At 36.6% G+C, this 10,724-nt stretch overlaps 2 protein-coding genes across 2 annotated transcripts; both read left to right on the forward strand.

Annotated features, from left to right (window-relative positions):
* Positions 1 to 1,114: 1,114 nt before the first annotated feature.
* Positions 1,115 to 2,838, forward strand: LOC116171836 (protein takeout-like). Its single transcript, XM_031488842.1, has 5 exons — positions 1,115 to 1,271; positions 1,670 to 1,913; positions 1,966 to 2,099; positions 2,148 to 2,297; positions 2,346 to 2,838. The coding sequence occupies exons 1-5, from the start codon at positions 1,205 to 1,207 to the stop codon at positions 2,492 to 2,494; spliced, it is 744 nt and encodes a 247-aa protein (XP_031344702.1). The 5' UTR covers positions 1,115 to 1,204; the 3' UTR covers positions 2,495 to 2,838.
* A 3,667-nt stretch (positions 2,839 to 6,505) lies between these two features.
* On the forward strand, positions 6,506 to 7,680 carry LOC116170590 (circadian clock-controlled protein-like). The gene is made up of 6 exons (XM_031487091.1): positions 6,506 to 6,655; positions 6,705 to 6,797; positions 6,865 to 7,003; positions 7,051 to 7,184; positions 7,251 to 7,400; positions 7,448 to 7,680. The coding sequence occupies exons 1-6, from the start codon at positions 6,559 to 6,561 to the stop codon at positions 7,597 to 7,599; spliced, it is 765 nt and encodes a 254-aa protein (XP_031342951.1). The 5' UTR covers positions 6,506 to 6,558; the 3' UTR covers positions 7,600 to 7,680.
* Positions 7,681 to 10,724: the final 3,044 nt, after the last annotated feature.

The following is a 10,724-nucleotide window of genomic DNA, read 5'->3' on the forward strand; positions in this document are numbered from 1 at the left end:
TGAAATTGTTAAAGTTTGTGAGCCTTAAATTTTCCAAAGCTTCTCAAGATTATCGAATGTTTTAAGTTTCCTTCTCTCTTGCATTTTGTCTCGTGTGCCTATAAATATATTTTCTCATAAGTCAGTTTTTACGGGAATTTTTACGAGTTCAAGGATTAGTGCTAGGTATCGAATATGAGCCGGATTATAATTCTATTCTCCAAATGGGAGCCGAGTGTCAAAAAATTCTGAAAATCGTATGGGATTCTTCGTATATTTTTGGGTCCTTTGGAATAAATTAAGCCTTCAAAATCACTCCCCTCACACCCTTACTTTGTGCTTTTCAGGATCGTAATCCAACGTCTATTCCCGCATAGCGTCTCGAATTTTGAGAACCGTTCTTCATAAATGGTCAATTTCTAATGTCGAATTTTCCTCCTCATGCGCTTCGAAGGAAAAACCCGGTGCGGATTTTGCGTTTTAGGAAAGTACATGGATGGTTTTGTCCGTCTGTCTGCCCATCTGATCCTCGTCTAACTCGAGAACAATATGAGGCAGTTCAAGGATCAGTTCTATTGTATATCAGCCGGATGAAAAGTGTGGTTTCCGAATGCGAGCTGAGTCGCCAAAAATTCCCCTATACCGATAATCGTATGCAATTCTTCATATGTATCTTGTTTGAATTGAATGTAGGGGCAAAAATTCCAATACTGTGCGCGGTACGATAGGTAAACTGTTTTGTATATCAAGGGTATAAAGTCCCTCTCCAGTTTGTGGTCCTCCCTCTCCGGCCACATACACCCTCGCAATTATAACATGCATTGTATTCCCTTTGTACTCAAAAGGGGCGATCAAGATAGATAGATAGGATTGTTGTGGGGCCATTATTACTAAAAATCTAAAAATATGTACCTATAGCCCATACAGTTTAGCAAAGTATTGCAATTATCTTCGCCTCCTACCAAAGGATTATATTTTTAATTTTTTTACGTTTCAGGTAGCATCCCTATCAATAGTAACGTTTGCTATGATGCACAACTTTCTTCTGGACGTTTAAAGTACACGCACCTTCTCTGCACAGCTCTTCTCGGAAACAGGTTAAATACACTTCTGTATGTAGAAGCCCCACCAGGAACGTCAAAGTCACGGTCAATGCCACAAGAAGTAAGTTCATCAGTACTAAGTGGAAGAAAGCGTTAAACATACCTTCCAACATTACCATAACATGAATAACCGTGTATTTTTACTGTGTGTGATATTTGGAACAGTAACTAGTGCAATTGCCCAAAATTGTAAGTAATTAACTTACAATTTTAAATTCAATTTTATCTCATTTCTTTTTAATGCTGAAGAAAGTTTGTATAGTGAGTAGGTGGACGAACATTACTTTACAGTTCATTTGCGGTGACTTCAGAATGTGTGACCGAAATACTTACTCGCAAACGGGTCAATCGCTTTTTGGTTAATTTTTATATAATTTTCTGCAGTCTGTGCTATAACGCATTATGTCATTTGTGAATGAAAGTTGTAGAAATTGCGGAATTTCAAACGTATAAGATAATTCGAAGATCGTAGAAAGTTAAATCACAAAAACCACAAAGATGCATAATTACAGTTATTGATAATGAAAATTTGGGTCACGCTTTCCAAAAATTATTATTGAATGGATTGTAATATTATAATTTTGCAGCATATTATTATCTGAAACGATGTCGAAGAACGGATCCGCAAATAAACGCTTGCTTGCAAAAATCGGCAAATACCTTTATAGCGTACATGAACCATGGAATACCCGAATTGAGGCTGGCGGAACCCGAGCCCCTTGTCATTGATGAAATTGGAATTGCGTTGGGTAATGGACCAAATGGATATCGCGCCACGTTTAGGGATATTAACGCTTTCGGAGTCAGTAATATGACTATTACTGCTGTAAGGTGAGTACTTGGTAACTTGCATTTTGGCTGTTACAAGGTTTTGTTGTTTTAGGTCCGATTTGGATTCGCATCAGTTTCAATTCACGTTGTTCATCCCACACATTTCGGCGAGGGCTAAGTATGTGAGCTCCGGAGTTTTGATTTTAGTTCAGGCATCTGGCGGGGGAGATTATTGGGGAGAATACGGTAAAACTCTTTTAAAATACGGGATAGTAAACCAATTTTGATCTGCAGATGGAGTTAGGGCAAAAGTATACGTAAAGGCTCAACCGGTGACAAGGCAAGGAAGACAGCACCTCACCTTGCAACAAATAAAAATGGACTTTAGTGTGAAAGAGATACAGATGGGCGTAACACAAGTCCACAATGGAAACGCAGTTTTGGGTAAGAATCAATGATATGTCGAACTTGTGGTTATTCGTGAAATTGCAGAGGCAGCTCTAAATTTATTTATTAACTCAAACGCACAAGAACTACTTAAAGAGATGAAACCCGATTTGAAAAAGAAACTGACGCACTTGCTCTGGGGTTTTATGGAGAACACGTTTGAGAGCATTCCTTACGACGAGTGGATTATTTAGTTTAACGGATTTTTTTTACCAGGGATCAGAAGAATAATTTATTTATGGACTGATTATTAAGTTTTACTGAAGATTACCTTAATTTAACTTAGTTAGGAGTAGGTTATTTCATGTTAAAGAATATTTAATAAATTGTCACTGATTAACAGTTATAACAATTTGGTGTAATATAAATAATTATGAATAAGTTTAGTGAACGTATGATGATGACACACCACTGGAATCAAACAGGTGCAGAAACCTAAACACATTCGTGACGTGACGAAAACGTCCAAAAATAATCAGGTATTTTTTTGTTAAATTCAGTTTATTAATATAAATACAAATTGAATTATGTACATAAACATGATTTTTCTTCAAATTTTTGCAAAAAACTGAGGACGGATATAGCAGTCACTGTCCCACGGCACATTTTGGTCTTGTGGAACAGAACGGCTACGGCTGTCGAAACAAGACCACTGAATATGTATGCCCAATACATTATCTCAACTCAAATATATATTGTTTTTACACAAATTAATGAAAAACAAAAAAGTTGTTTCATTTAGGTGCCATGCCACGAATCAAAACAGTCAACACAAAAGGCAGGTTTCACCGGACACCCGCCACAGTAACCCCTTCTACCTCGCCTGAACGAAATTTCGGCAAAATTTCATTCTTCTCTACCTACTGGGACACCTTTTATATGCTCTCATAAGAATCATACCGACGGACGTACGGACTTGCATCGTGACAGCGGAAAGCTAGTTTGAATGCAGCCGAGATAAATAGAAGGTTCGTTGCCCGATCATTGGCATACAACAAAGGGAGATCCAATTTTCTTGTTTCTATATTGTCCAGTTTTAAAGCGTTATCTTTACAAAAAGAGTCGTGCTTTTTTGTACCATTCATCATCATATTTGATAACTACGCGTGGACATCTAGAAGAAATATTAAATATTTTAATTCTTTTAGAATTTTAATTTTAATTAAAAAACAAGGGGTGCATTTTTAAGAAAATTTTAGGAAATAGATGTAAGGCAAATGACGCCACGATATAGAATTTAAATTTCCAGTATTCGTCATAAACGTAACAAATTTGAAAATAAAAGAGATCTAAGAAAAACAGGAATTGGAAATTAGATGGAATTTTGATTAATATACCTACATAATCGATCATTTCATTTCAAATTTGTATTTATTTGTCTGCAATCAAAGCAGAGCGCCAACTCTTAATTTTCAGATTTAGAGAAAAAAGGCCAAACTCCTGGAACGTAAGGGCATTAGAATTTTCGTAGGAGCTAACCGTCGGTTAAGTAATTACTTAGTGTAGAAAAATTTGTCATTACAGTAGAAAAACAATTTTAAATAAATATAGCTAACGAGCCCCTGGGTATGGCTTGGCTTGGCATTAGGTATTATGTGGCTAAAGCTATTCTCATTTTAAATTTCATGCAATTCGTTTCATCACTAAAGAACACGCCAAAAGAGCTTTATTTTTTGGCCTACATTTCCATTTCACGAACTCCGATCTACAAATTTGATAAAGAATCCACCCGCAACATTTCATCGTAATCCGTCCATTCGTTTTTAATATCGTGCTAACGGACGGGCGGACAGACGGACAGACACCGCAAAATTATAAACTCGCTAGGAGCTCGTTAATAATACGAACAAGGGTTTCAAATCCTCTATTGCAACAAGTTGTTACATATCATTTCGGATGAATATTAATACGAGTATAGTGGAATTCATATTCAGATGGCAGCGTTACGGAGAATGCTTTCTCTATGCGAAAATATTGCCAAAGTTTATCAGTTGATCACAGACGTTTGTGTCATGTCGATGTCGAAACGAGCGCAAGAAAAATAAAAACAACGGTGAAGTATTCAATTACAAATACGAACAGTTAGTGATAAAATTTTTTTTTGTATCCATAGCAACGGACACGTTTTCTATTTAAGTAAAAGGAAAGTCCCAATATTGACCTAAACTAATAACTTAGGAGACTCGTTCAATTTCCGAAAATTCCAAAGAATTTGCTACGCAAATTTTGATCAATACCTAAAATAAATCTTGGACACGAAAAGAAAAATCTGACATGCACACTCTATCGTGGTCGCACAATGGGTTCGAATAAACACACAATTGTTTGACAATGACAAAAATTTATTCCAAACCCATTAAATGAAAATTAAAACAACAACAACAAAGAAAGAGAAGCTTAGAAAGCTTGTTTGGACAGATTACCCCGCACGCTAAATAAAAATCTGAAAATCTTAAAATTACGTACAGTTTCACTTTTCTAAATAATCCAGATACTCTGGTCGTGAAAGGTTTGCGATATTCAGGCGCACTTAAACAAAGACGCACAACAAAACCCGCTGGCAGCTTCAGGAAATTTCACTTTGTCTATAAAAGAGCTGAAACTCAATAACCCAAACTAGCTCGATAAACAAGATGAAATAGATTCTCGTCGACTGCTCTGATTTTTTCTTTTTCTTTTTCTGGACTATTTAATAAACTTCTTTCACACAACTTTATTTTTGTTTTGAAATTGGCCGAGGTTTACGCCACTTAATCGTTTCTTTATCATTTGATCCGGGAGGGAGTTGTAAAATGCTAAAGACTGGTGCTCCAGGGATGTGCTGTAAAATGAATGCCGTGGGTATTAAACAAACTTTTCTCATTTTCAGTGTTTTATTTTACGTTCCTTTCCAACTTTACTACAAGTCATAGCGTCACTTACAATTAATGTAAGGGGGTCGTGCCTTAGATATTTGCCACTTTTCTATTTCAAATTTAAGCGAAGTCTGTGTAGTATTTGGAGGGAATTAAGTACACTACAATTTCCATAATAAAATAGAATTATCTCCTGCCTTCGGTATTTGCAAATAATATGCGCTAATTAGATTAGATAAAGGAGACTGCGAAGGAAAGCGTACCCACTTACGCCGAAAATAATGTGCACATCGTTGACTAGGTACCTACATACATCTCTTGTTATCAACACCAGAACACGTGCGTTAATTAACAAAACGTCTAATCGCAAACAACCAGATGTCTTTACATTTTAACACGCAATTTCACGTCTTATAAATAAATACAACAAATCTAAATAAAAAATTTACACAAACGATGCAATTTACAAAAATTATGCAATTACAAACAAAATCAAAAGGAAAAATAACACTGAGACACAAATTCAAGTAAAACGAACCAAACTGGGTTTATTCGAAAATTGAATTTTATTCAAGCAATTTCTACAGATGGAAAACCACATTTTGGCAAATCGATAATAATACTTACACCAACTTTGATTAAATGTGGTGCACTGGTTTCTTTGAATTGCTTTCTGGTGTTACGCTGTAATCAGTTATTATTGGTGAAAATTGTGTATTTTCCCCGCCACAATTAAGTTATGCTACGCGCAGGTTGCGATTAGAAGCATGTTTTCCAAGCGAACACGGTAATGTTTGTACAGCTTTCAATAAAATATATTCGAATCTTAATTTCATTTAAATTTTAAGGAATCGTCATCCAAATTCGGTTTGGCACCATGAATTTTCACCAATTATACAGGGGGAATACATTGTCGAAAAGTAAGAGATATTGGTCTTAAAATAACCATGACACAGAGAATTCGATTGGGTATTCCATTTATGATTTCATAAACTTTTTCAAAGAATTCTATTACAAGATATCGCACCCTTAAATGCATGTGGTCTAGGTGACCTTTGGTATCTGTGAATTTGGTAACATGGGGATAATCAAATACATGAACCACTTTTACCATTTGCAACAAAGTCGATACGTAAAGGATAAATTACTAAAATTAGAAATAATTGTCGGATGTGACTAATCTTCCCGTACAGTAAGAATCCTATAAATCACGATATTTTGAAGAATTAACCGACAATTTAAAAAAGTGCATAGTCATCGATATACTTATTAATTATTATACATATTATTTTCGCATGCATCCAGTCACAAAAGGATTAAATTTGTCTTCCATTTAACGAGTGGCACAGTACAGGGAGGTAAGTACCTCAGAATTCCACTACTAAGAAACACTTTTAAGCAAAATGTACAGCGTTAGACCATTGAGTAAAGGATCTAAGGTTAGACTTATGTTCCTATCACTTATTGTAACGATGCAAAGGTGCAATACAAAGGAATTGCGTAAGAAGAAAGGGGTTTAAGACAATCACATTTTTTTTAATCCTTGTAGCTTCTTTCATTCACGTTTGTCAAAGGGATGATCCAAATCTGGTTGAATGTTTAATAGCATCCGCTGAAGATTTAAGACCGTACCTGGCAAAAGGTAAATTGCACCGTAAAAATGAAGCAGTAAAAACCACAATGGTAGGTATAATACGATATGTCCGCAGGGGTGCCGGAATGCAACATACCCAGCATCGAACCACTTGTAATGAATGAACTAATTTCGGAACAATCGGTTGGCCTTTCTTTAACAGCCAATAATGTAAAAACGTACGGATGTAGTAGTTACACAGTTACATCCTTAAAGTAAAAGGAACTTGTGTGGTTACAGCAGCTCTAAAGGTTGATTGTAGAGTCAATATGGATGAGCAGACGTACGAGTTCGATACTGAGTTTCCCTTACTGAGCATCGAAGCCCAGTACAACGTGTCAGGGAAGCTGCTGATGATGCCTGTCAACGGTGCAGGTCCATTATATGCAAATCTCAGTAAGTGGACAGTTTCGCTCTCCACATGGGTGTTATGGCTATACTACATATTCTGATGTTTTGCAGCAAATTGTAAATCGAAGACTATGCTTAAAGGCGAGTTGTACGACAGGGATGGTGAAACATACTTAAGGTACAAGGATTTATCGCTACACATTCAAATTGGAGGTGGAAGTATAAAGATAGAAAATTTGTTCCGCGGGGACAAATTTATAAGTACGTGTTCAAATTTTCGCAATCTGTAATAATCAAAATGTTTGTAGGTGATATAGTACACGAGAGCCTTAACAAAAATTTGAACGCCTTCTTAGTGGAACTAATGCCAGCGGTGGAGCGCGCCCTTGCTTCGACATTTCTTGAAGTAGGCAACAAAATTGTTCATCCATACACTTACAAACAACTATTTCCGTATTAAGATTTATCTGCTGTTAATAAGTACGCTGAAATTTTTCCTCTCCTTAGCGACAAATGAAGAAATTAAATCTATTCATATTTTGTGCTCTGGATACAATTATCAATAACCGTAGCTGATATGGAGATGGTGTAGCCGAAAGGGGGTGAGGAGGGGGAGGGGTGTTTTTAACAAAAATATCCTGACTCAAATTTAGCATTTTAAGAAATCTTGACCCTTAATTATCAAAGTAAACTACAATATCCCAGTCCTCCTGGTCTGCATTGTGTGCCTAGTTCATTGCTCGATTAATGGTTCACGATTTATAGGGTTGGAAATGTTACCTCCATATCGGTACGCCACTGTTTGTCGGTATTTACCATCGACATACAATAAATGGACTGCGCGTGCCAATGCGAGCACGGATACTGCAGGTGAAAGAGAAGGGAAAACTAAGAGGGCAAGTTGTCTCTTACGGGCGATCGCGATCGCATTCAAATTAAATTGAAAGAACCAATCAGATGCGCAACCGTAAGAGACAGTTTGCCCTCTTAGTTTTCCCTTCTCTCTCACCTGCAGTATCCGCGCTTATCATTGACACGCGCAGTCCAACACTTACCTTTTTTTGCTGCCTATAGAAATACTATTATTTCTAGAAGGTCACAGTCCGTCTTGAAATACAAATAAAAAATGCAATTTACCTCATTTATATGGCGTCTAAATCTACCTCTCTGAGCAGTTCATTCTTGAACAGGTGAATCAGGCTCTAATATAGGATTCGTGAAAATGGTAATTCGTAGGTTGAGTTTACATCATAGCGCGTAACAGAAGGGCCCTTCTCTGGTTACAAGCTCCTACAGAATGTTCACTGTTATACTGCTGATCCGCTCGGTTTTTCTTCTCGAAACTCAATATTGAACGGCTCCTCGAACTTTAACTGACAGACCGTTTCCATTATTTCCCAATACAGGTTCGTCTGATCCGATCTTTACCAACGCTGCGACGCGAGTGTTATTTTGACCTGATCTTTACGACGGTTCAAGGAAACAAATCTTGGAATACTATCTATCCCTCTAAACACTGAGCACTGAGTTACTCTAACGGAATTCAACCCTACAGAATTACAAATAATCAACCCCTCCAAAGGCTGCCGCTACAAATTTCGTTATGTGGTCTTAAATTTGGCACAACGCGTTCTGGTTATTTTTGAAAGTGTATGAGTGTTTCAAAGAGACCACGACGCATTGTAGATGTTTTTTTACTCAACGAGCGTTTTCATTCATTGAGCTTAATTTCTTTTGTGTGAGAAGGAAGTAGTACTGTATCAAAACCGAACTATAATGCAATTCGATTCTCTGGACAGCCTACTCCGGTAAATTCTCTTATCCAACTGAATTATGAGCAGATATACCATCGAACCTCAAAGCAAATTAAACTGGAGGTTCGGTTGGTTTTGGTTTGTAGGTTAGTTTGTTCATTTGTTAACATATACAAGGTGTAACAATGAAGTATGTTAAAAAATTGGGTGGGAGGGATCAAAACATGCGTTTGTGTTTCAAATAAAGTGAGGGTTCAAAATGTTCTACTTGGTTTACGTAAAAACATTACGCATAATGAAGTGCGAGTAGGTTCGATGAAAAAGACGCCCAACTAAAAATGTGTGGGCAATAAGATGGGCTAGCTTGGTCTCGAAATTTTCGGGCGTTCTGCCCATTTCGTATTTTCCGCTCGTCTATAGATAATATAACATTAGAATTTTTGCATTGGAGAATATGAAATACGGAAACTCACGCAGCTACAAAGAGGTCTATCCAATTGCGTGTTGGGGAAAATTTTCCATTTGCGTTTGTTCCGTTAAGCTGAATTGCATTTAAGGTGACATTATGCTTACGAAAAAGCTCAAATATAAAGCGATGAGATTAACGAGTTCGATGCAGTTTGGCTTTTTATTCTTTCGCACTTAGAACTACGATTTGAATGTGGTCGAGATAAGTAAAAGTTGTACCACGTAGAGAAGACACAAAAGTTTAACTGTGTCCTCCCACACGCGATCCAGTTTTTAATTTTTCTTGGAGGGAGCGGTTTCAAGGTATGGCCGTACCATTTGTACGCCAACGATATCTGTAAATTACTTTACTTTCTTTTTGAATTGTATACAGTATTGACCAGCTATCTTTGAGAGTTTGCAATATCCTAAAAGGAACCGATCTGTGGAAATTAATTGCATGTATTGCATTTATTTATTATAAGTGAATCCATACAAAGAAATTTGGTTATTTTTTCATTAGCTGGGATTGCTGGCAATTTGTATTTTATTTAAGTGGTAACATTCCTTTGCAAGGATTCAAATTTTGTGTATATTATTAATGATTTTTTTAAACTAAAAACAAGAGGTTTTTTGCCCGAATCAATAACAAGAGGCAAAATTTGTACGGCAGAACAGATACAAACACTTCCGAAGAATCAACACTGCAGATTAATAATAGGATCACACATGGACGTGGTAAACAAACGCACTGTGCTTGCGTGACGATCCTTGAAATTTAAATTTCTTACTTTCACCAAGCTCCTCTGGCGATTGTATACCGGTAAAAGTAGGAAATAGAGGGTTTTTTAAGATCATTTTCTACTTTTACCAAAGACTCCGGTAAATGTATACAATTACCGGTAATTGTATACAATTACCATATTATGTACCCTTACCGTAACATATAATTATTTCAGAATCAGGATGAAAGGTGGCCATGAGACAGGGGTTATATTTTCTGTATTTATTGGGAATAAATCAATATTTTAAATCATGTAAAAGAGAATTTTGATTCACTTATGCAAAATGGTAATCTTGGTTATACAGTTGGCGTCCGTCCGTCCATCCGTCGGAAGGCGAAACACATATCCCAACATACAGACGACTTAAAGGCTACTTGATGTACGTACAAATTATTGATAGGATTAACATTTAACGATTAAACTAATTCCAAGTGACTTTGGACCACAAGAGGCCAACTCACGGTGGTAGGGGACATCAAACTTAGAAGAAGGGTCAGACGCACTCGCGTAGAATGAGTAAACAACATTAAGTATCCTTTTTTATATATAAATGCCATTATCATGCAATAACAACACTATATTTCTGTGTGCATACTTGT

This window comes from Photinus pyralis, unplaced genomic scaffold (genome assembly GCF_008802855.1).
Source record: "Photinus pyralis isolate 1611_PpyrPB1 unplaced genomic scaffold, Ppyr1.3 Ppyr1.4_LG5, whole genome shotgun sequence".
Classification (NCBI taxonomy): Eukaryota; Metazoa; Arthropoda; class Insecta; order Coleoptera; family Lampyridae; genus Photinus; species Photinus pyralis.